The sequence below is a fragment of the Bubalus kerabau genome, chromosome 9 (assembly GCF_029407905.1).
Source record: "Bubalus kerabau isolate K-KA32 ecotype Philippines breed swamp buffalo chromosome 9, PCC_UOA_SB_1v2, whole genome shotgun sequence".
Classification (NCBI taxonomy): domain Eukaryota; kingdom Metazoa; phylum Chordata; class Mammalia; order Artiodactyla; family Bovidae; genus Bubalus; species Bubalus kerabau.
In genome coordinates this window covers 57,052,761-57,079,660 of record NC_073632.1, presented here as the reverse complement: position 1 = coordinate 57,079,660, position 26,900 = coordinate 57,052,761, and the positions used below count along the sequence as shown (strand labels likewise).

Below are 26,900 nucleotides of genomic sequence, written 5' to 3'. Positions count from 1 at the left end.
ATTAACTGGAAACTACCCTATGTCTTCATAGAGTGACTATGTACTTGTAATGAAAGAATACCTGAAGAGCATAAATGAACATACAAGTAATGTATTTAATAAATATAATTTCCAGAGAAACAATAAGTCTTTTCATGTTAACCATACTCAGATTGATCTCACCAGTTGTCTGTTTACATTTATCATTCATTTTAAGCTAACATTCTATCTAAAATGTCTTAAGTACTCATAATTCTTCCAAGTGTTTTACATATATTAACTTATTTGATGACAGAGGATGAGATGGTTGGACATGGACATGAGTTTGAGTAAACTCTGGGAGTTGGTGATAGACAGGGAGGCCTGGTGTGCTGCAGTCCATGGGGTGGCAAAGAGTCAGACATGACTGATCGACTGAACTGAACTGAACTGAACTCATTTGATCCTCACAATAAAATGATGAGGTAGGTACTATCATCCCAATTTTACAAGTGAAACACTGGATCTCAGAGAGTAACTTGGCCCCATTCTTTCAGCTAGAACATGGGGAGCCAAGATTCAAGCACAACCGCCTGGATTCACAGCCTCACTCTTCACCAACATGTGACCTCCTGGACGTAACACACACACTCTGTTCCCCCTCTCCTGGTTCTCATCTTAACGAATGACACCAGCACTCACCCATGTTGCCCTGGATATCATTTCAGTTTCTTCTCTCTGCTTCATCTCTTGTCATTTAACCTGTCATCAGATGTTATACAACTTCTAAACTAACATTTACTAACATTTAACTAGCAGCTATCTATTCTTCATTTCCCACTTTCTATATAGGCTCCACTTTCTTCATTCAGGCACACAGCATTTCTCCCTTGAATTATTGCAGCAGCTCTACTCTTAACCATCAGTTTTTCTTTTCTCTCTCTCTTTTTTTTTTTTTTTTTTACTGCAACCAGAGTAATTTCTGTAAGTGGAAAAAAACCTTTTTATTTACTTTTATTTTTAAGAAGTAGCATTTCCCACAACATTGAATTTAAACTTACTATGTATGGTTTTCAAAGTCCTTCATGTGCACTAGTAAGTCTCTTTTTAGACTAATTTGCTGCCACACTACATATGTAGCTTGCATACTACTAATACTGAAATACATGTTTACAAAAGGTCACATCCTGTTTCATGGAGCATCCTTTGCCTATGATACACTCCCCACCATGTCCTTTGTCTATCTGGCAAAATCCTATGCCCCGCATTGACCTCCATGAAGACTTCTGTGAACTTGCTAATCTGCTTTCTCTGTGCTGCCATAGAAACCTGCACAACATACCCCTACTGTATTAATCACTTCCATAGAAATGGTGTGGGTCAAATACACTACATGGAGTAACTTAAGATCAGCTCCTTTTTAAAGATAACAGCTTCATCTTCCCTTTGGGAAACTCCTCCTTGACTCCTGATGGCTCACAGAAGGCCGAGGGTGAGGAAACTCAAGTGAGCTGCTGCTGCTGCTAAGTCACTTCAGTCGTGCCCGACTCTGTGCGACTCTCTGATCTTAAGTTACTTAAATAACTTAAGATCAGAGATCTGATCTGTTTATAATTTCCCCCAGGACCTAGCCTGTAAAAATGGGATTCAGTAATCTGGGGTCACAAAAATCCTCAAACTCTCTACATTCAGATTTTATAGGACTCAACTTTCTTAACTTCTCAAATGAAACATTATATGCATCTTTTACATTACTTTTCCAAACTAAATAGCAAATTTGGATCAGTATTCTGATTCTGCCAAATAACATTCTATTGGCTATTTAAAAACTGTAACTCCCACCTGTGGAAACAGATAGCACTCAACTGATTTAACACCAACAAAAATGCAAAACTCACTCTTTCATCAAAATATCAAAGACACCGTTCTGTCTGCTACGCATCTTTCACATGCTCCTTTTTAAGGATAACAGCCTCATCTTCCCTTTGGGAAACTCCTCCTTGACTCCTGATGGCTCACAGAGGGCTGAGGGTGAGGAAACTCAAGTAAGCTGCTGCTGCTGTTAGGTTGCTTCAGCCGTGTCTGACTCTGTGCAACCCCATAGACAGCAGCCCACCAGGCTCCCCCGTCCCTGGGAGTCTCCAGGCAAGAACACTGGAGTGGGTTGCCATTTCCTTCCCCAATGTATGAAAGTGAAGTCGCTCAGTCATGTCCGACTCTTAGCTACCCCATGGACTGCAGCCTAACCAGGCTCCTCCGTCCATGGGATTTTCCAGGCAAGAGTACTGGAGTGCTGGAATACTGGTGCCATTGCCTTCTCCAACTCAAGCGAGCAGGCACAGTCAATTAAGAATCCCACACTCCTACCGTGGTAGAAAAGTAGTTCAGAAATGAACTGGTGACACAAGTCAAGAAGATAAGAGTCCATCCCAGGAGTTTTTTTTTTTTTTTTTTTAATGGAAAAAACCCTCTTGCTTTTAGAATGAGGGGAGAGAAAAGCTTGAAGTTGCTGTCTTATGTTCTTCCCTGATTACATGTAAAAAGTATGTATCTGAGAGTCGGGATAAAAAGAACCAGAGAAATAAAAGGAAGGGAATAGAGGGTAAAAGAGAGGGAGGAGAAGATAAGGGAGAACGGAAAGAGAAGGAAATAAAGAAAGACAGAAATAGAGAGAGAGAGAAAGAGATCAAGACCGAGGAAAAGATCTGATGACATCATGTGAACTTATATACCCATCTGAATGCATAGGCAGCTTTATTCCCAGATATTTTGGTTAGAAAAGCCAACAGTCTGTATTCATTGCTAAAACTTATTTTGAGTTTCATTTCTCTAACTTCCAAATGAGTGAGTTCTATCTAATACAGAAGCCCATCTAATGATTTTTTTTGGTTCTTTTTTTGGATTATTCCCTCTCCAAGAAAGTACAAAACCCATTTAAGAGCATTAACAGCAATTTTGCACATCATTTTAGAATTTTTAAATTATCCTTATCTTTTTAATCAAATTACAGAAGTATTTTAAGAAGACAAGAAAGACAGGACAAATTTATCTGATGTGACATTCAGTCAGTGAGAGGACATAAAAGCATTGTATCTATTATTCCACAGGACTGTCAGGAGCAGAATTCAATTATGATCTCAGTGAAAAGAGAAAGATAACATCTTCAAGAGCATTTCTCCTGATACATAAAGATCCTGGCTTTTAAAAAAGATCCAAACTAACAGATGCATCTAAACTAACAGTCTGTTAACATCTATATTTTTTCCTGAGCTCTATATTAATATCCACAGTAACAGCATCTAGTTGGGATCATTATCTACATTGTTAAGACATCAAAGAGTTTATTTATGTACTTGTGACACAATGCATTTGAATGTGGTATTCCCCAATTATTGCTCCTTATGAAAGTGCACATTTAAACCACAAGAAGGAAAATACAAATACTATATAAAAATATGAATTAAAATGGCTAAAATAAAAATTTTAAAAAGTGATACCCACCAAATGCTGGTGAATATGTGGAGAAACTAGATCACACTGGATTACTGTTGGGTATATAAAATGATACTTTGGAAAAAAATTACGATAGTTTCTTAGAAAACTAAACAATTATAATATGACTGAGTAATTGCATTCTGGGATATTTATCCCAGAGAAATGAAAACTTACATTCGCATAAAAACCTGTACACCAATATCTGGAGCAGTTATTTCCACATTATGGATGCAAGTATGTATTCCGAAGTTTCATAAACTAAAGCCCTAACTCCCAAAGTGATCAAAGTTGGAGACAGAACCTTTAGGGTTCTGAGGTCATCTGAATGAGACCCTAATCCAATAGGCCTGGTGTCCTTATAAGAAGCAGAAAAGACACCAGAGGTCTCTAGACACATAGAGAAGAGGCCATATGAGTTCGTGAGGACACAGAGAAAAGACAAAGGGCTGCAATCCAGGAAAAGAGTCCTCAACAGAAAACAAAACTGTCGGCACCTTGGCCTGGGACTTCCAGCCTCCAGGACTGTGAAAAAACAAATGTCTGTTCTTTAAGCCACCTAGTCTGGGCTTAGGGCAGCTCAAATAGACTCAGAGAATTCATAACAGCCAAAAACTGTAAACAACACAGATGTCCGTCAACAGGTGAATAGTTAAATTGTGGTCATCCACATCTCGCGTGATAGAGAGGATAATGATAGCCAATGATGGCCACATCCTAATCCAGGGAACCTATAAGTGTGTTAGGCTACATGGCAAAGAGGCATTAAGGTTGCGGATGGAAAGAACCCATTCAGAAATCTCTTTTACTCCTGTAATCTACATTAAAGTGAACAAAGTATTTATTTGGAAATAAGTATAAGAGAAAAAGAAGCCTGGTCCATTCATTATAAAGACAATGAATGTCATTGATGCTCTTACATGAAAAAAAGTTAGTATTTAATATATAAAACTAAATAAATCTTTATGATGATAATCCTTATAATGATTGGTAGGGTTTAAAAAGAATTATATATATAACTATTTAATTCTATAGGCTCTCAGCCTTGCCTGCATTTCAGAATCACCTATAGAGCTCTAAAAATCATCTTCAAAATATAGATATTATGTGTCCCACCCAAGAGATTATGATGTAATAGGGATCAAAGCATTTGGATCTTGAAAAAATTCTACAGTAATTTTGATGCAAAGGCTGAATGAAACCCACTAATGTAAGTTTTAATGACAATTTTAGTCTACTATAAAAACTTGTAGGAAACTTAAAATTCTAATAATAAGAAATTAGTGTAAAAGTAATGAACACATAAGTTGGAATACCACATAGTGATTTAAAATAATGTCGTAAAAATATGTCTATTGACATAGAAAGATGTATGTAAGTGTGTATATATATATATATATAAACAAACACATAAAAAAGTATTTATGGATATAATTCTATTTTTGTAAAATCAAAACACATATGCACCCATATGTATAGAATGGAGCTAATTTTGATTGGCTATAGTTACTCCTTATGCTGCTCCTTTTGTATGCCTATATTATTTGATATTTCTGAATGACTTCATATGACTTACATATATATAAAAATAAAGCAACTTCACTTTGGTGATGAAAAGGCTAACCTTAAATAATATATGTACTTTAAATGAAGAAATATTTCATTCTGAGATAAAGCAACTATAGCAAAGTTTTAACTAATGGTAAATCAAAACAGAAGGGAATTATTATTCATGCATCTTTTCCATAGGGCTGCAATTATTCAAAATTTAAAAGTTGAGGAAAAGTTAGTTTAGAATTTGGTCCTATACTCAAATAATATTCTGTTTTATTATAGGCTGACCATTTGATATGTCAATACATGAATCCTTTAAAACAACTTACTTGAGTCAGCTTACATAAGGTAAATCAAATATGAGCTAAAATAAACATATAATTATAGAAATATACACAAAATTTTTGTAAATATGTTCAATGTGTAAAGAAATACATGTATATGTATTTTTTTAATTTAAATTCCCCTATTTCATTAGTAACCAACTGCATGTATCTCTTTACTGTATTAACCGACTTTTAAAAATAATTTTTCCAATATAAATGCATTCAAAATCATACCAAGCATCAAAACTATCAACTTGGGGCTGGTGCACTGGGATGACCCAGAGGGAGGGTATGGGGAGGGAGGAGGGAGGAGGGTTCAGGATGGAGAACACAGGTATACCTGTGGCGGATTCATTTCGATATTTGGCAAAACTAATACAATATTGTAAAGTTTAAAAATAAAATAAAATTAAAAAAAAATAATCATTAAAAAAAAAAAAAAAAAAACTATCAACTTTATAAAATGAAAATCTTACCTCATCTAAGTCTTGGATATAAACTGGTTTTTCCTCAAAGCCAATTGGCATTGGTTCAGTATAAGGAATCTTTACTTCTTCATATATCTTGTTGTTCTCTCTTTGGATTCCTTCTGGTAAAATCATCTACAAACATCAAAAATTTAAAATCCAATAATAATACAAAATAGAATAATGTCTCTGGTAAAGATTCTTTAATTAAAGAGAGAGGGAAAAACGCTATTGGTTTCATGACATTGCACTAGCAAATAAACGTAGCTAAAGGAAAACAAAAACAAACAAAACACCACACATACATATACAAAAAGCATTCATGAATCAGATATCTCATATAACACACAAACCATATTACACTGATGAATTTTAAGCACACAGTAATTACATGGTATTCCTGAAGATAAATGTAGTTATGCAGCCAGGGAAAATGTGCAATACACAGTGTAAGGTTTAGTTAAAAAGTGGTACAACTGCTAAAACTCAAAAACACAAGTTGCAGAGATAATGAAAGGGAGGAGAACAAATATGTTTTGAATACCTACTATGTGCTAAGAACTTCACATAAACTGCACTATCTCATTTTATTCAATATTTAAATATACAATTTAGCATAGTAAAAAGAACGGAAAAATCTATGTGTCATTTCTCTAGAACAGACATGTTATCCAAAAGTGGTCATATACCAATGACATACCTTTGCACCAGCAATGAATGCTGATGTTCTCATGGCTTCAGCCTGGGAATCATAAACATGGGGATAACGTATTTTTTCAACATCTGTGTCTCTTTGCCTGCTCAGAATTGGAACATTTCTAGCGTTCATGAGTGCCTGCTCTCTGTAAATACAAAAATAATAGGCTAAATCTGTCATTTTTATCTCACAATAGAAAGCATATACTAAAACAAAGTCACTATAATAACTCTTTCACGTAGTCTTCAATTACAAAAGAGAAGAAATTAAACAACACAAAGTTATTAGCAAGCCTGACATTTCCCGTTAATCACATAAGTATTAACACATTTTCAGGTACTATTTTTAGATAACCTCATCTGATAAGTTTGACTTAATGTTTTTTATTATAATTTTCTTTTTCACAATCCAAAGATATTTAACAAAGTATAAATAAGTTCATTTTTTAAATTGGGTTTCAATATTTTAAATACCATGTATAATAATGCCTTTATTTCATTTGCCTCCTTTCTACTTCTCAACAACATGGGAAAGAGCATTCATTAAGGTAGGAAAGAAAAAGGTCTCAAAATAAATTTGTGTACACTTCATAAAGCACAGCATCTAAATCTCTCACCTCTGTGGATGCAACCAAGAATATTCTAATTAAGCAGATCACCGCTTTCTTATCCTAGAAAATTAGGTTTTCATACAACAAAATTCTATTCTTGTAAGAAAACGTGTCTAGAAGAATCATCCAAGTTGTTAAAACTAAACTATTATGATACATAAAAGCAACAATTACAACACAAGCATTTTTCAACTTCTGGTTTTTATTACCTGTGTATCCGCAGTTCCTTAGGATCAAAGCACAGGAGTCCTTCCGTAGCTTCTCCATCTTCTCCAGCCTTTTTTTCTCGTCTAGCAATTCTTTTTTCCTCCCGGCGATACTGTTTCATTAACTGCTTCTCTTGTTCAGACTGAATAGTGACTTGACAACCATAATTAGGTTTAGCATTTTCTCCTAAAATTTTTTTGCAATTGTCTGCAAAGCAAATTTAAGATCCATATTTTTACAAGTTTAACCTTTATGAAAACCAGTTTTCCTCTTTACCAAAACATAAGCCACACAATGCTCTAAGAATTCATTTTTTTAAAGTGGCACATTTAATTACATGTTCTAAGGAGAGTTTTTCTAAGTAACAATTTCTAAATGATAAAATACCCTTGCTTAGAAAAAGTCAGCAGATATTGTTTTTCTACAGACTAATATAAATTCTTAGATATAACATCAGGAAACTAAAAATTATATTTCATAATTTTGAAATAATCTAAATTATTTCAAAATAATTAACAATACTAATCAGCATTTACTGTTAACATAATAAAATAAAGATATTCTTTACATATAAGATTTAACTTTTTCCCATATAATAGGTCTCACTCTGTTAAATTGTCTACATGTCACTACTAATTTATACATGAAATAAAGTAAAATAAAAATAAAATACAGCTCAGGATATATTCAGAAGATGACTAAAGCAAACTAACTATGATCCACATTTTCATGGAAATGCAGGGTTTTTTAACCATTTTTTAAACTGCTGCTGCTGCTAAGTCACTTCAGTCGTGTCCGACCCTGTGCGACCCCATAGACGGAAGCCCACCAGGCTCCCCCGTCCCTGGGATTCTCCAGGCAAGAACACTGGAGTGGGTTGCCATTTCCTTCTCCAATGCATGAAAGTGTATAGTTAATTTATAATGTTGTGTTAATTTCAGATGTACAGCAAAGTGATTCAGATGTGTGTGTGTGTGTGTGTGTATATGCTTTTCTAGATTCTTTTCCATTATAGGTTATTACAAATATTAAATATAGTTCTCTGTGCTATACAGTAGGTCTTTGGAATTTTATATACAATACTATATATATATTTATATACAGCATAGATACATGTTTATATGTATGTTTATGTTTATAGTTATGTTTATATACAGTTTATGTTTATATACAGTAGGTCCTTGTTTGGAATTTTATATACAGCACTATGTATATATATATGTTAATTCCAAACTCCTATTTTATCTATCCCCCATCCCCTTTGTAATCATAAATTTGTTTCTATGTCTATGAGTCTACTTCTGCTTTGTAAATAAGCTCACTTGTATCCTATTTTTATATTCCACACATAAGATATCATATGATATTTGTCTTTCTCTGTCTGATTTATTTCACTTAATATGATAATCTCTAGATCCATCCATGTTGCTGTAAATGGCATTATATCATTCATTTTTATGGCAGAGTAATAGTCCATTGTATACATATGACACATCTCTATCCATTCATTTGTCAGTGGAACACTTAGGTTGGTTCCATGTCTTGCCTATTGTAAACAGTGCAGCTACGAACACTGGGGTGCATATATCTTTTCAAATTAAGAGTTTTATCCAGATATATGCCCAGGAGTGGGATTACAGGACCATATGGTAAATCTATATTTATTTATTTATTTTTGGTGGCGGTGGGGGGGAACACCACATGGCTTGAGGGATCTAGTTCCCCAACCAGGGATCAAACTTGTGCCCCCTGAAGTAGAAGCACCTAACCACTGAACTGCCAGGGAATTCCCTATTTTTAGCTTTTTAAGGAACCTCCATACAGTACTCCATAGTAGCTACACCAGTTTATATTTCCACCAACAAGGTAGGAGGGTTCCCTTTCCAGCATTTACTATTTGCCAACTGGTAAATGATGGTCATTTGACTGGTGTAAGGTGATACCTCCTTGTAGTTTTGATTTGGAAAATACAGCTTCTTTAAAAAATGGAAGAAGTCTAGAACCACTTAAGAGGAATCAGGTCAATCAAAGCTCAGTGTTTACAAGGGAGAATTAAACCTGCGGTTGGTCAACTCAATATTCAGGAAAAATGGTCTAACAGGATTACCTTCTGTGTTTAATTAAATCTTTCTAAGAAATAGTATCTTGGCTCACTGCAGCCCTAAAGGAACTGACAGGAATGTCACTGAAGGCAATCCAAGTCAATACAAGCTTACTGTTTTAAGGACCTACTAGGTCCCAGGCACTGCTGCTAGGCTAGAAAAACAATGAAGAATGAAATTGGTCCACACTCTGAAGATGCACGGTGCAAGTTATTTTATCAAGTTCCAAGACCTAATACAAAACAAGGAAGGATTTAAACATAGCATCAAGAGGGGGAAATTAGCTTTCTAATTCACTCTATTCACAATTCTCAGGCATGTGTCATTATCTCATTACATGATTTTGAATAAGTCATTTTAACTCTCAACCACATGAAATAACCCCTGTGTATAATGGCACCATCAGTCTCAAAAAGGAAAGTGAGAAATAAAAGTTACATCTGAAAATTATGAAATAAGATATAATCTTACCTATATTGGAACTACATTTTATGGTTCTGAGAAAAGTATTTTTCTAAGTCTTACATATTTTGCTTTGTAAGTAAATCTTATTTATCTATTATAATGATTGAATTTATAACCAAGAAACTCTAGTGTTAGAGAAAGAAAGAAGCATACTGCCACTTTTCAAATGTACTCTGAAATATGAAAAAAAAAGTAACCTATTTGCAAAGTCACATGCTCAAGAACAGAGATATTAAGCAGATTTTTTAAAACATATGAATAATGCCATAAACTTATTACTATAAATGAATGTTAAAGGTTGTGTATGTGAAACTAAATTCTCTGGGTGTTGTTCAGTCACTAAGTTGTGTCTGATTCTTTGCAATCCCATGGATTGCAGCAGGCCAGGCTCCTCTGTCCTCCACTATTTCCTGGAGTCTGCTCAAATTCACATCCATTGAGTCAGTGATGCTATCTGATCATCTCATCTTCTGCCATCCCCTTCTCCCACCTTCAATCTTTCCCGGCATCAGGGTCTTTTCCAATGAGTTGGTTCATCGCATCAGGAGGCCTTTAAAGTACTGGAGCTTCAGCATCAGTTCTTTCAACGAATATTCAGGGTTGATTTCCTTTAGGATTGACAGGTTTGATCTCCTTGCAGTCCTAGGGACTCCAAGGGTCTTTTACAACACCTTAGTTAGAAAGCATCGGTTCTTCAGTGCTCAGTCTTTGTGGTACAACTCTCACATCCACACATGACTACTGGAAAAACCATAGCTTTGACTGTATGGACCTTTGTCAGCAAAGTGATGTCTCTGCTTTTGAAGGGGTCTTCGGGTGACATATTATATTTTATGCTAACATCATTAATATTTTAAACAAATGTGACGGGTACAAAATACTATTGGACACATCTGTGATCATCAAAATAAGAAAGTAAAAATTATAAGAAGGAACTATATTTACCTTATTAATAGTTTTAAAAGGCCTCAGTCAGAATATACTGAAATCCCATAAGATTGAACATAATAAGCGACTTTTAAAATCAAGTTATTAAGCACAAATGCTTAAGTGTATTATTCTCTTTGATGAGTTCAGCTAATTGTAGAGACTGACAAGCAGAAATGAAATGAATAAGTTTAACAGCAAGTCTAATACAGAACTTTACTGAAGAACATGTAGAGCTTGTATCCTTTTAAAACGCTACTATGACAGACAAAGTTTTCTATAACTACTCAAAATAGTGTCATTTGACAGCATAAGCTAACTTAATCTTTTTTTATGATACACCCTATACTAAACATTCGCCACAACAGCCCCCAAAACAGAATTCAATTTATAACTATCAACTTAGCAGTTAGTACACTATTCTCACTTCTAGCCTACCTTATATTTCCTGGTTATAAGAAAAGAGATAAAGTAGGGTGTGTGTGTGTGTGTGTGTGTGTGTATGTGTGTGTATATATATATATATATATATACACATACATACATACATAAAGATTCAAAGAAAAGCAGTATAAAAGATAGAAAATGCTAAATGGCAAAAGGCTACTGCTCTCTGAAAGTGAAAAGTCACTCAGTCATGTCTGATTCTTTGCAATCCCATGGGCTATAGCCCGCCAGGCTCCTCTGTCCATGGGAGTCTCCAGGCAAGAATACTGGAGTGGGTGGCCATTCAGGATCTTCCCAACCCAGGGATCGAATCCGTGTCTCCTGCATTACAGGCAGATTCTTTACCATCTGAGCCATCAGACTGCTATCTAAGACCATGATTTTGTGGAACAGAGAAAAGAATAGGATGTGACTCTCTTACTAAGGTAACTTAATAAAGAATGGAACAATTTGGTAGTTTTAAGAGAATTTTGAAAGATCATTAATACAAAATTATATCAAAATACATAAATGGATGAGAATAGAGATAAAGTAACGAGTCCAATGATTCTTTTCTTCAAGAGTATTTCCTTCCCCCACTCCTCACAAAAAGAAATTAAGGAGAATCATTTTTAATGCAATTATATAAAAACTCTATTTAAAAAATCTTTAATATATGCTCATTGTCAGTTTCTTTCACCACAGTCCTTAGAAGAAATTAGTCTGTTTAAATGTCCCAAATTGTTGATGGTTATAATTATATCCTTCACTAATAGCAACATGAATAACAACCTATCATAGACGAAAAGAGTAAATGCCAATTGGGAAGAGTAGAAAATATTTCAGGGCAAACTGAAGGCTCAAAAAATTTTTAATAATTCAAATTTAATATGTGGTTTTAGGTTAAAAAGTGTGCTGCTTCTTAAAAGTTATCCTAGCAGAATAAAGTTTGTGTTATACAAAAATGACCATAATGAAACAGAAAAACAACATTCACTCATCACCTACAGCTTTCTTAAAAAAATACATATGCTGAACATATTTTGAACTTTTGTTAATAAATTAGAACTAATGAAAGGTGGGATCAGTAAGAATCAACACTTTAAAGACCGAAAAAATGAGCACCAAATTCTCTGAAATTACATTGCAAGATTAGATATTTAAATTCATTCCTTTTCTTCTGGCAGATACCCATTTTAAACACTCAGTTCTGCTGGCTTATTGCAATGTCTGCTTAATCACGGTTTAACAGGTGAGAGTCCTTTTAGAGCAAGGTCGTTTATAAGTATTCAATATACTTAAAGAACCAAAACACCTTTAGAAAGACAAAGTGGCTAAATTCCAACCTTCAAAGTTTCTAGAAATCTCAAAGCAACTCCAAGGCAATTACCAGTAATCAAAGTGTAGGATAAAAAAACCCTTAAGAAATTTTGGATTTAAATCAAGGCTGGTTTTGTAATTTCCTTTCAGTGCCACACTCATAAATGTAAGAAAAAAGTGATATCACTTACTTAAACAAAGGGTAAATGTTGACTGCTTTGAAGAGGGGTATCTAATTTCTTATGCTCATGCACTTTTTTAAAACTTCCAAACTATTTACAAGGCTGGCAAAGAAATTTGGTAAAGGTAAGAAACAGTTTTCCTATCAATACTTACCACCTAAAACCTGAGTTTGGCATCAGTTGTCTCATAGTAAGTCAGGCTTTTTTTTTTTTTTTTTTTTAATAATTTTAGCTTCCTTGACAACTCTAATTCTTCTGGGGGTCTTCAAATATATGTAATACATGACTATACAAATGTTCAACTTGCTGGCTGTGATAATTATACTACATGTTAAGTAGGAGACTTTGTATGTTGAAGATTTTATATCTAAAATATTATGATGTGTGCAACTTCATATTGTTTAGCAAAAATTTTAACTGTGAACATGTATGAGTTCATGTATGCATACACCTGCACATGTGTGTTTGTGTTTGTGTGTGTTTGTGTGAGTGTGTGAGAAAGATAAGGGGTGGGTATGGAAGCAAAATGTTAATGACTGGTGAATCTACATGAAGAGTATGTGAGTAGTTATTATACTATCCTTGCACCATTACTAAGGTCTGAAATTTTTCAAAAGTAAAAAATGTGGTTATAAATTGTAACTCTATTTGACCCTAAGCATTATATGTAGTTGCTTTAATTCTTTTTTTGTCTATCCAAATCTTCTGCCATACTTAAACATAGACTCTGTGACATAAAACCCTATTTAGGGCATTGATAATTGTTTCATAATCTTCCATATCTAAAATCTACTTGAGAGAATGTTATCAGTAAGTTATATAACAACCAAAGAATATTAAAAGTATAATTGTATTAAAAAATTGCTAAACAATGCGTTTTTCCTTTAAAGTAAAATTACCACTGATTACTTTCTTACCTTGAAGAGCTTGCAACTTATGATCATTTGAAGAATTAAGAAATCTGTCCACAATTGTAACTCTGTTCTGGAGGAGTTTCTCAATAAGTTCAAGTCCATCAGGTCCCAGCAGCTCAAACAGCTTATAAAAAGAGGAAAATCAAAACAAACTGTTACCTCAAAATTAACATTTTCAAATTATTAACATCTATTCAACAGAGCAATGAAGCTAAACTAACACAGAAGAACCTAAAAAATATTTAGAAAAGAATTGTAAAAAAATAGTAACTTAGGAAAGAAAAAAAAAAAAACCTCATATTGCTAAGGAGCTTTCAGTTTTATAAGGCTATCTGCAATTATATGGGATTTCCCAGGCAAGAATATTGGAGTGAGTTTCCATTTCCTTCTCCAGGGGATCTTCCCGACTCAGGGGTCAAACCCTGGTCTCCTGCATCGCAGGTGGATCTTTATCACTGAGTCACCAGAGAAGCCCTATATAATTAAAGAGCATGATCCAACAGTTAAAATAATTATGATTCATATATAAAACTCTAAATCACAGACCAAAAGTTTCTTACAATTGGTTTCTCTTGGGATAACCAAGGCCATGAAGTTGAAGCCAAAGAGCTATCTCAAAAACAGCAGAGCTGTGGTAAACCACAATTAGAAGATTCACAGATTCAACAACCAAGTTGCAGAAGAGAACTGAGAAAAGACACAATTGGGAGGACCCCTCTTGGGGTGAGAATAAACATCAACACTAACCTTTGGAATTAGTCCTTCAAAGGGGTCACAAATTTACTGGATTAGTTCATGGAACCATTTAGGGCCCAGGGCATTTTTGCAAACAACAGAATGGTCAGCTGGTAATTAGTAAAAATTAATGGCTGCGTGGGGTCAGGGGAAGTGGGAAAAAGGGTTCAGCTAACACTACCTTTGCCCCAAAGTGACTTCAGGTAAACTCTCAGATGTGTCTCCACAAGGAACATCACCAGAAACTAAACACTGTGAAGTGAGAAAGAAATGTCTGCACTGAAATAATCCAGCTGGCCACTAAACCAACACGCAAACAATAACAAGCCTTGTAGGTGGAACTAGAAGAAATGGACAACTTGCTAGAAAGACACAGACTACCAAAACTAACTCAAGACAATCTGAATAGATCTAAAACAAGTGAAAACTGAATTAGTAATCAAAAACTACCCACAAAGAAAAATCCAGGTTCAGATAGCTTCAATGGTGAATTCTACAAAGCATTTAAAAAGTTAAAACCAATTCCTCACAAACACTTCCAAAAAACAGAAGAGGGAAGAATACTTCACAATTTATTTTATGAGGTCGTACTACTCTGACCCCACAACCAGACAAATACATCAAAAGAAAACTATAGACGAGTATTTCTTAGCAATATAGACACAAAAGCCTCAGGGAAATACAAGCAACCCAGATCAAATCCAGCAATTTATGAAAAATGTATATACCATGACAATGTGAGATTTATTTCAGGAATATCAGGTTAGTTCAATATAAGAAAATCATTTATATATTATATCATAGCAATAGAATAAAAAGCAAAAATCACATGGTTAGCTCAACAGATGCAGAAAAACCATTTGATAAAATCCAACATTCTTGTGTGATAAAAACAATCAATGAGCTAAGACTAGAAAGGAACTTCCATAACCTGATAAGGGGCATCTATAAAAATCCCACAGTTAACATCATACTTAATGGTGAAACACTGGATTACTTTCCCACTAAGAATAGAAACAAGACAAAACAGTGTGCATTTGTGACTTCTATTGAACATTGAATAGGAGGTTAAAGTCAGGGCAATTAGGTAAGAAAAAGAAGCAGAAAGCATGCAGATTGAAAATGAAAAGGTATAACTATTTCTATTTGTAGAAATAGTTGGAAAATAGAAAATACTAAATTTTCTCTATGTGGAAAATACTAAAGAACATACTAAAATAGTATTAGAACTAATAAACAAGTGAAGTTTTCAAAAAGCACACCAAGACCATTCAGTGAGGAAAGATCAGTCTTTTCAACAAACGATGGGACAACTGGCTAGCCCCATATGAAAAAAATTGAAGTTGGACCCTTATACCACACATGAAAATTAAATTGAAATGGATCAGTTATCTACATTTAACATACAAACTTATGAACTCTTTATTGAAGTAAATCTTAATGGGTTCAGATTTGATAAGGGATTCTCATACATGACATCAAAAGCATGAATAACACAAGAAAACACAGATAAACTGGACTTCATAAAAATAAGAAACATCTGCTTCAAGGACACCATCAAGAAAGCGAATAAAACAACTCACAAGATGGGATAAAATATTTGCCAATCATGTATCTGTGAAAGGACTTGTATCCAGAATACATAAACAGTTCTTACAACTAATAAAAAGGTAACCAACGAAAAAATGAGCCAAGGATCTGAATTTATCCAAGGAAAATCGATAAATGACCAATAAGCACATGAAAAGATACTCAACATCATTAGTCACTAAAGAAATGCAAAGAAGACCCACTGGAAAGAAGAATTTTTTAATGGGAAATAATGTGTTGGCAAGGATGTAGAGAAAACTAGAATTCTTATACTTTGTAGGAATACAAAGTTGTGTAACCATTGTGAAAAACAGCTTTCTGGTTCCTCAGTAAGTTAAACATAGAATTACAATACGACTCAGCAATTCCATCCCTAGGTATATACCCAAAAGAATTTAAAACTTATCCAAACAAAAACTTGCACATGAATAGGGCTATTAACATAGCCAAAAGGTAGGAATAACCCAAATGTCCATCAACTCGTGCATGGATAAACAAAAAGCAGTATACTCACACAACAGAAAATACTAAGGCATAAAAAGGAATGAAGTAGTATACAACATGGATGAACCTTCAAAACACTTTGCTAAGTAAAATAAGCTAGTCATAAAAGGTCATATATGATTCCATTAATATGTTATGTCTTAAATAGGGAAATCTCTAGAGACAGAAAGTAAGCTAGTGGTTGTTCAGGGCTTGGGGGTTGGGATAAGGAGGCAGGGTCAGGAGGGAGTAGAGAAAATAAATAGCTAAAGGTTCAGGATTTCTTTTTGAAGTTTTGTAAATGCTTTTAAGTTGACCACGGTGATGGTTGTACTTACCTATGAATATACTAAAAATTACTGATTTATATACTTTAAGTGAGAGAATTGTATGGTATGTGTACTATTTATCGATGAAGCTATTTTTTTAAATTATGAACCAAAATGACTTATAATACTAAAAGTAACCAATAAACTGCTTAGGGTTGGAAATATTAAAGATAAAGATTAAATATAAATTTCCTGATAAGCATGTTAAGTAGGTTTTGAATGGCTGTTAGACACAAGCCAGCCTCATGCTTAAGGTAAGGGTGATATTAAAAAACAAGAAATTCAAAAAACATAAATGTAATACATACCTACAGAGTTAATTTCCCCTGACACTCCAAACAAACTGTATCAGGAAATGCTCTCTACATACACCATGAAATGTCTTTATATCCTACCAACTTTCAAAGACTGTGTTAATTCTTAAATTGAGACCATTTCCCCATAAGAATGTGATTTACTGCAGCAGTTACCCTGACATATATTCCCAGCTACTCAAGGTTATTTAATTTGAAATATAATGTTGACATATGAAAAATTAGATTCAGAAATTTTTAGTCTAACATAATTTTAGGAAACCACCAGTGTAATTGGAAGATAACTTCTAGACAAAATATCTCAGGTATAAAATCATAGCACATAGAACATGTTATTAATATTTCTTAAAAACAACATATCTGTAGATCTAGCAAAAAGACAAGAAAGCGGTTTTGCTCTGAATAGGAGGACTTCCCTAACCCACAATGAAGAATCCCCAGCAGAATTCTGAGATCAGCTGCCATCAGATTTAAAGCAATCCCAAATTCTGCTTTTCCTAACATTTGCCATTTTCATCTACACTGAGAGCAGGTGCAGTTCTCATTCAAGATTTGCACTACAAACTAATCTGGCACTGAGACTAGCTGTTTATAAAGGTACAGCTGTCTGGATCATTGCAAACAAGTTCCAGAAGCTATCAAATTGAAAAAAAAAGGGGGGGCAGGTAGGAAAAGTTAGCTATGGGTAGAGAAAAAGGCATCAACTACAGAGTTTAAAAAAAAAAAAATACAGCTCTCAAACAATAAAAAGACAAGTTTTACTTGGCTTTAAGTAAAACTTTACTCTGGCTATAAGTTAAGGATATGAGATTTAAAGGAACAAACACAATAGGAACAGACAGGTAATATCCTATTCCTGGTAGATTCTGCTAAAGCCAACATTATCTATTAAATAATTTATCAACAGATAAAGGTGCTCAGAGATCTCACTGTTATCATAATTCCTTTTTTATTAAATTAGATGATCAAATTAAAGTACCTCCTCATTAGACTAAAATAATGGAAACAATAAGAAAAATTAACCAACAGACTACATTCCTGAAAAGTCAAAAATAAATTTCAGAACATGTACAGACTAACTTTAAAGCAGCATTACTTCTTTGTTTCTTACACTTGTAACAGATGAATGTAGTTTGTGAATCTCTCAGGAAAGGCAATCCCCACTTTCCACTGTATTCTGACTTATATCATTTTTATTCCAACAGGAACAAAGCTATAGTGGATGCTATATCCCCAACACAGTATCAAATAAATCAGAAACATTATATTATCATAAAAGCAAAACATAAAGTAATGAAAACCTTTAAATAATATACCATGGAAAATTATACTACAAATCTTAGGAAAACTGGTAAGAAAAAAAGTTATCATGGCGCTAAATAAGAACTATAAATCTGTTCAAGAACTAGGGTATGCAGAGATATGCTGAGGGTTTGTGAAACCTCAGAATAAACATGATAAACATACTTGCCTTATGGGTTTACTCAAAGATTTTCATGCAAAACATTATTTCCAAGTGAAAGGTTCTGCTCATGTTAATGTCCTATTTGAATCCTATTTCTTAGGTTAGTCAAAAAATGTTAGACAAAGTATTTAATCACTAAAACAGCTTTAAAGCAAATAAAACTCAGGTTTTTAAAAGGTTTGTCAGTTCCATTCTGTTTCCATCTAGTCAATATTAAGGAATTCATTAAAAGTCAAAAATAAGTCTATTTGAGGTTCCCCAAAAATCACTTTCAAAATAAAGACCAATCAGTCTCCCTTCTTCCTGTGAAGAAATGACTCATTGGAAAAGACTCTGATGCTGGGAAAGATTGAAGGCAGGAGGAGAAAGGGATGACAGAGGATGAGATACTTGGATGGATCACCAACTCGGTGGACATGAGCTTGAGCCACTCCGGGAGCTGGTGAAGGACAGGGAAGCCTGGAGTGCTGCAGTCCATGGGGTCGCAAAGAGCTGGACAAGACTGAGTGACTGAACTGAACTGATTCTCCCTATCAAATAATCAATGGGCATTCTGAAAAACAGCTAGTGATGCACATTAGGCATAATACATTCATGTGAATGAGGTACAACAATACAGTTAAGTGGATTATGGAATTAACCACAATATAGAGACTACCCTCTAAAGCTGTTCTTCAAAAATTGGCCATGGTGATAGACAGGTACACACTGCTATACTCAAAATGGATAACCTGGCTTCCCTGGTGGTCCAGTGCATAAGAATCTTCCTTGCAATGCAAGGGACATGGGTTTGATCCCTGGTCCAAGAAGATCCCACTTGCCTAAGTCTTTGTACTACAACTATGGAGCCCGTGCTCTACAGCCTGGGAGCCGCAGCTACTGAGCCCACACTCTAGAGCCCATGCTCTACAAAAGAAGGCACGGCCAACTAAAAAAGCCCTTGCAAAACAACAAAGCGCCACAGCCCAAAAATTAAATAAATCAATCAATCTTAAAAAATAGATAACCAACAAGAACCTATGGCATAGCACAGGGAAACTCTGCTCAATGTTCTGTGAAAGCCTGGATGGGAGGGAATTTGGGGGAGAATGGATGTATGTACATGCATGACCGAGTCCCTTTGCTGTCCACCTGAAACTATCACAACATTGTTAACTGGCTATACACCAATACAAAATTTACAAGTTTAATGGTAAAAAAAAGAAAATTAAAAAAAGAAGATTGAACATGGCTTTGTCTTGTTCAAAATTTTATGATATATAAACTACAAGACATATTAAATCAAATTTACTTCAAGTATTAATATGGTTCATGATAGAATCAAAATTTTGAAATTTTATAAATAGTCTGATATAATCTGCCAGACCAAAGGAAAAGTAATAGAGGTAAATATAAAACCCCACAATTATAGAACCCACATGTAAAATCAACAACACTAAAAATTCAAATAGAAAAAGCTCCTGTGTATTTGTACAAGATGAAGAAATATTATCCCACAAATAAATTCCTAAGAAAAATCCAGAAAAGACAGTGTGTGTGTGTGTGTGTGTGTGTGTGTATGTGTGTGTATGTGTTAGTTGCTCAGTGGTGTCCAACTGTGCAACCCCATGGACTGTAGCTGGAGAGGTTGGTTATTTACTGACTCAATATGGATTTTTTAAAATGCAATGAAGGCCAGGGAAAAATTTACTGTAGTAATTGCAATATTATATCGCAAAAATCCCATTTAGCATCTCAAAGGATACTACATTAATTGAATCATATTTAGAAGGCTGAGTTCAATTTTAATCTATACATTTTCAAACAGACAAAAAAAGAGTAGAACAAGAAAAAGAAAGTAAAAATAAGATATATCTATGCAAGATATATATCTATGCAGATCTCTTATCTATTATTATCCATTCTGTTTGAAGGATCCTCATTCATAGATTTGACAAAGACAATGAATATTATTCTGGGTCCATCTTCCTTGATCTTCCTCCATATATCATTCCTTATCCTTCTTGAAACACACTTTTCCTTTGATATCCTTGACACACCGTTCTTTTGATATGTATCCTATCACTCTGACTGTTACATTCCTATCTTCTCTTCAGGTTCACTTTGACTATTACACACTGGAGCTCCTTAAGGTTTAATCCCAGGCTTTCTCTTACTTACACTCCTTGTTCTTTCCTTAACTGCTCACATACGAGCCTTCAACTCCCATTAGCATGCATATAGTGATAACTCATACATTTACACATCCTTCCCAGATCTCTATGCTGAACTTCATGTATCTAATTGCCCAGTTGTCATCTCCCACTTGGAAGTCTTAAGACCTCCCACAATTCCACATATGCCCAAAACTATCTCTCAGTTTTCCACATACTTCACTGTTTTATACTTGCTCTTTATTTCCATGAATGGCACTGCCATCCTTCTAGTTACACAAGTCAAAAGCTAAAATGCATCCTTACCACCTCTTTACCCCATCACACCCAACTCTAACCCTGTCATCCAATCCACTCTCAAGTTCTCTCAATTACTAAACAGATTTCAAGCCTTTGTCCTTGTCTGTCTTCAACTCCCAGTTATTGCCTATACCACTCAAAGGGCTTCCTAAATGGTTTTTGCACATCTATCCAAATGACACAGAGCACAGAACAATGATGATTTTATGAAATGTAGGTTTGATTAACGTTCACTGCCTTCTGTCTATCCCTTGACAACAAATTTTCAATTGCCCTCCACTGTTCTCAAGATAAAGTACTGAATTGAACTGAACATAGAACCAGAACCTTAAAACATCACAAAGTGCTAAATGAAGAGTCAATAACACTGATACTGAGGTATATTCAATTGCACTGCTCTGACTAGAAAGAATTTTAATATCAATAATAAAGTTAAATACTCTTCAAAACGGCATCCTTTTTAATACTCCTCAGTCACAGTAACCACATGTCAAGAGACAAGGCTAGTGATGAGGCTAGTGGCTACTGCATTAAAGAGTAAACGGAATACTTTAATCATCACAAAAAGACAGCACTGGGCTAGAAGATATTTTGATTCTATTATAAAAAACTCTGCTGAGATCTAGATAGAGTGTTTTTATACAGAAAAATTTATCTGTCTAGTTGTATCACAATGACTACCAAATTAGATTTTCTTTAAAGCTCATAGTTTTATATAGAGTTTATTTACTTTTGTATATTCTACAAGTTTTGGCAAATGTATGATGCCTACATGTATCCATCATTATATTATCATAACAGAAGAGTTCACTGCCCTAAAAATCCCGTGTGCCATCAATTCATCCCTTTGTTCTTTCTCCCCAGACCCTGGTAACCACTTATCTTTTGACTGTCTCCAGAGTTTTGCCTTTTCCAGAATGTCACATAGTTGGAATCATACAGTGTACACCCTTTTCTGATTGAATTCTTTCACTTAGCAATAATCATTTAAAGTTCTTAAGTTTTTTCATGGCTTGCAGGCTCATTTTCTTTAATCACTGAATATTATTCCATCATATGGATATACCACAGTTTATTCATCTATTTCCCTACTGACGGATATCTAGTTTGCTTTTGACAACTGTCTTTATTTTTTATTTCATTAAATTCTGTTTTTTACACAAATTATCTTATCCATAAAAATATGCAAGCAACTCCTATTGAGAGAAATGCTGAAAAAATATCACTAAATTGCACATTTTTCATTTTTGTCTTTTCCAAATTTTCTACAATAATAAACATATATTACTTAATCAGATGAAGTTTTATTTTTAGATAATACAAACCAGATTCTGGTTTAACAATTGTTTTTTAACTTTTTGTCCATTAAGGGTACAAAGCATCACTAACAATAAATAAAACAGATTTTCACAAATTGCCATTATTTGGAATGAACACAAGAAATTATATAAACCAAAAAATCCCTTATCATGTTGACGAATCAGCTGATACTTAATAGTCTGTCTAGTTGTATCCTGTCAAGGAATAAACTTTTTTCCTCTACCAAATCTTATTTTTCAAATGAAAAACTTTTTTTAAAATCAAGTACAGTGTAACCACATAGGAATCAGGCTAACACAGCATTTTCTAAAAAATCTGACCACTGAAAAACTATTTCAGTACCTTTAACAACATTATAATTATCAGTTCGAATGGCAATAAATGTGTAACAACTTAATCATTTGAGTTAATAAGTAAATCCATTATCCTAATATCTAACTGGAGAGGTATAGAGATGCAGAAAGTGTGGAAAATACATTGTATTCTAAATATTAACAAAAGAGCCATGATGGCACTTTGAACTAAGCTAGTTAGAGAAAGGAACAGCAGCTTGCAAACAGAAATTAAAAATTTGCTTGAGCATTTAAACGACTAGATTTACAAAATGGAGCAAGGGAATAAAGTATTACTCTCCAAGTAAGCTTATTTAATTGTATATCAAAAGCAATTTAACATTTTCACAAAGTAATACATGTAACTCCTCAAATATACATTTAATGTTGGTATGAGACTTATTTATTATGTTTCATGGTTAATACACAGGGAATAATGTTCAGCCTCTTTCCTTACTGGCAGAGACAAGGAAAATCACAGCATTTATTAGGTGTACTTTCTATCTGGAGGATTTGTAAGACACTATACTCTCTACCGGAGAAGGCAATGGCACCCCTCTTCAGTACTTTTGCCTAGAAAATCCCATGGACAGTGGAGCCTGGTAGGCTGCAGTTCATGGGGTCGCTAGAGTTGGACACGACTAAGCGACTTCACTTTCACTTTTCACTTTCATGCATTGGAGAAGGAAATGGCAACCCACGCCAGTGTTCTTGCCTGGAGAGTCCCACAGATGGGGGAGCCTGGTGGGCTGCCGTCTATGGGGTCGCACAGAGTCGGACACGACTGAAGTGACTTAGCAGTAGCAGTAGCATACTCTCTACACAGAAATTGAGTCCCCAGGAATATTACAGAACACATCACTTTTTCTGGGTATTAGTTAATATATAAAATGCATAAGCAATAAAGTTATGAGAACCAAATACCCATATAAACAAGACACAGGGTTAATAGGAGCAAAATAGGGCTTCCTTGGTGGCTCAGCGGTAAAGAATCTACCTGCCGATGCAGGAGACACAGATTCGATCCCTGGTCCAGGAAGATCCCACAGGCCTAGAAGCAACTAAGCGCATGTACCACAGCTATTGAGCTTGAGGTCTAGAGCCCACATGCCACAATTACTGAAGCCACAGAGCCCTAAAGCCTGTGCTCTGCAACAAGAGAACTCACCAAAACGAGAAACCCGTGCACTGCAATGAAGAGCTAACCCCGCTCCCAGCAACTAGAGAAAAGCCCCCACAGCAACGAAGACACAGCACAGCCAAAAGTAGATAAATAAATTATTTTAAAATAACAAAATAAAGCTAAATAATAATGTCCCTGCAGAAAGAAATGGCAACCCACTCCGGTATTCTTGCCTGGGAAATCCCATGAAGAGAGGAGCCTGGTGGGTTACAGTTCATGGGGTTGCAAAGAGTCAGACACAACTTAGTGACTTAGCCACTAAACAACAACAAAAATAATAAAGTAAGTAACAATGAGTTGGACTGTGAAGAAGCCTGAGTGCCGAAGAATTGATGCTTTTGAACAGTGGTGTTGGAGAAGACTCTTGCGAGTCCTTTGGACTGCAAGGAAATCCAACCAGTCCACTCTGAAAGAGATCAGCCCTGGGATTTCTTTGGAAGGAATGATGCTAAAGCTGAAACTCCAGTACTTTGGCCACCTCATGCAAAGAGCTGACTCACTGGAAAAGACTGATGCTGGGAGGGATTGGGGGCAGGAGGAGAAGGGGACGACAGAGGATGAGATGGCTAGATGGCATCACTGACTCGATGGACCTGAGTCTGAGTGAATTCCGGGAGTTGGTGATGGACAGGGAGGCCTGGCGTGCTGCGATTCATGGGGTCACAAAGAGTCAGACACAACTGAGCGACTGAACTGAACTGAACTGAACAATGAGTTACTGGGAATTTTTTGTTAAAATTATCAAAATACTTGTAAAGGCTACAAGTATTAGTTATTCTTATTAAAACAACAAAACCATCGTGATTAATTTTCCATTGTCTTGAGCAAACTTAAGATTTCCATTTTAACCCTAAGTAGAAAGAACAGCTGAAGAAGTGTTTATTGGTCATGGATTCTGACAGTACAACTGACTTTCCATATACTGAATTTAGTCTACCATTTTCAAATTGTAGAATGTTTATAAATAAAAAAAACCCTTAAACAGTTTGTCACAATAAAAAATAATGATGATCTTAAAGGATAACCACAGTCATTTCTCTTTTTTAAAAAATACAATATATTTTACATTTAAATTTCTTCTTAAAATTATTAAAAAAAAAAAAAACAACAACTCCCTTTTACCCTTAACACAGGAAGGAGGCTGCCTTCTGATAACAAGTATTAGCAATTAAGATGAAAAAGAAGGTATGGCATAAAATTCACACTTGAATGCACCTTCTCTGGTAAGACAGAAAAAGAGAAAAACCTAAAAGATACCTCAACCTTAAAAAGAAGAAAAATATCTCTCTTGGCCATAAATAGAGCAAAATAAAGTAAAGCACTGAGTAGAGTAAAAGTGACAAGTTGAGCTCCAGTTTTGGACAGCAAGGCCAGGAGCCTGGCTCCTGTGAGATAATCTAGATGAAAAATGCTGCAAACAATGTGGGAAGCAGAGCCAGGGGACTTAGTTGAAGCCAGAGCATGGGCACAGAGCTCCCATGTTCATGAGAAGGGCCTGAAAAGAACCACCATCAAAATGAGACTTGGGGCCACACCTTCTACAGCAATCTAGGATGGGGAGGAGGGGGAATGTGGAGGGAAGATCCTACAAATCAACATCAGCATAAGAATTAAAATTTTAAAACATATGAACAAATCTTAAACTAAAAATGACAGTCAACAAAATCGACACAGGAACTTCAGTTTACTCAGAAGAAGGTAATTTGGAACAATGTGATAAAGACTTTCAAGTAAGCACTAAAGTTCCAGGAGATAACAAAGCAGTTGTTTTCTATTAAAAGGATTTATGAAACAGAACAAAAGAAGGTATATTGAAACATTCTATCCTTTTTGCTCAATTTTTCTGTAAACAATGCTGCTATTTAAAAAGTTTATTAATTTAAAAAATGATGATAACTGATTCAAGGAAAAATAAATTTTAAAGCTCTATCAATCAAGGTGATTCTCCTACTGCTGATAAATATTTATAAAGTTAAAGGACCATACACTTGTGGTTTAAGTAAAAACTACCTAGTAAAATGCTTTACATATAAAAAAAAAGATGCTTAACAAATCTTTGTGAAGAAAATGAGTAATGAAAAGAGGGAATTAATGGCCAATATGAGGTCATTTTCAAACCGCATTAGTTACCAGGTTGTAAAATATACATATCTTTTAATATTCTCATTGGGATCTATTTTATTTTGCAGATACAATAAATGTCCTTGATGTCATTTTATATTTTTAGAGTATTTCAAATGCTATCATGATTATTATTGATAGCATTTAAAAACAAGTAGTTATAAACAGGTTAAAAATTTCAAAGAAGCAACCCATTTCCACTGTGAAACAATTATATCTGTTATAACTGGATGTGACTAGAAGGACATCCGGCTTGTCTCAAACCCTTTGTATCTAAAGATGGGAAACTACCAGATGTCTTATTATTTAAAACGGATACCCGCTATATGAATAAAAGCCAAAACTTATGTGAGAAAAAATAAAGACCAGCAAAATTAAAATGTGATTCTTTGAAAGCAAACAGTCTTGTATCAAAAATTAGAAAGTACAGATAAAAAGACTGGGGCAACATAACTAAAAGTTGGTGTAAAAAAATTTTTTTTAATTAGAAGACATTTATGAGCAACTTTAGAGCAAAAAGCTTGAATATGTGGCTAATGAAATGGCTAATTTCATAGAAAAATATAATTGTCAAATGATTTAAGAAGAAATAGAAAATCTGAATAAACCAACAACTGGAAAATATGAACTGCTAACTACAAAAGACACCAGGTGAGATAAGTTTATTAGCATACTAGTGTCAAACTTTCATGAAAGAAATAATTGCTTTCTTTAAGAAACCTTTTTAAAAAATAAAGAAACCTCCAGAAGTTTACTTTATGAAGTCAGAATAACCTTAGGCGTTAGTATTAAAATAGGCTTCCCTAGTGGCTCAGATGGTAAAGAATCCACCTGCAACGTAGGAAACCTGGAGTTGATCCCTGGGTCAGGACGATTCCCTGGAGAAGACAATGGCAACCCACTTCAGTATCCTTGCCTGGAGAATTCT

The 26,900-nt window shown here is 34.6% G+C and overlaps 1 protein-coding gene across 6 annotated transcripts in view; it reads right to left on the bottom strand.

Moving 5' to 3' along the window:
- ASCC3 (activating signal cointegrator 1 complex subunit 3) overlaps positions 1 to 26,900 on the bottom strand; it is a 351,170-nt gene that overhangs the window by 274,676 nt on the left and 49,594 nt on the right. For all 6 annotated transcript variants that reach the window (XM_055535388.1, XM_055535387.1, XM_055535391.1 and 3 more), the window contains 4 exons: positions 13,651 to 13,771; positions 7,314 to 7,518; positions 6,498 to 6,639; positions 5,807 to 5,932 (listed from right to left, as the gene is read on the bottom strand). In XM_055535388.1, coding sequence (XP_055391363.1) covers positions 5,807 to 5,932; positions 6,498 to 6,639; positions 7,314 to 7,518; positions 13,651 to 13,771 — 594 coding nt within the window. The remainder of the gene's footprint in view (positions 1 to 5,806; positions 5,933 to 6,497; positions 6,640 to 7,313; positions 7,519 to 13,650; positions 13,772 to 26,900) is intronic.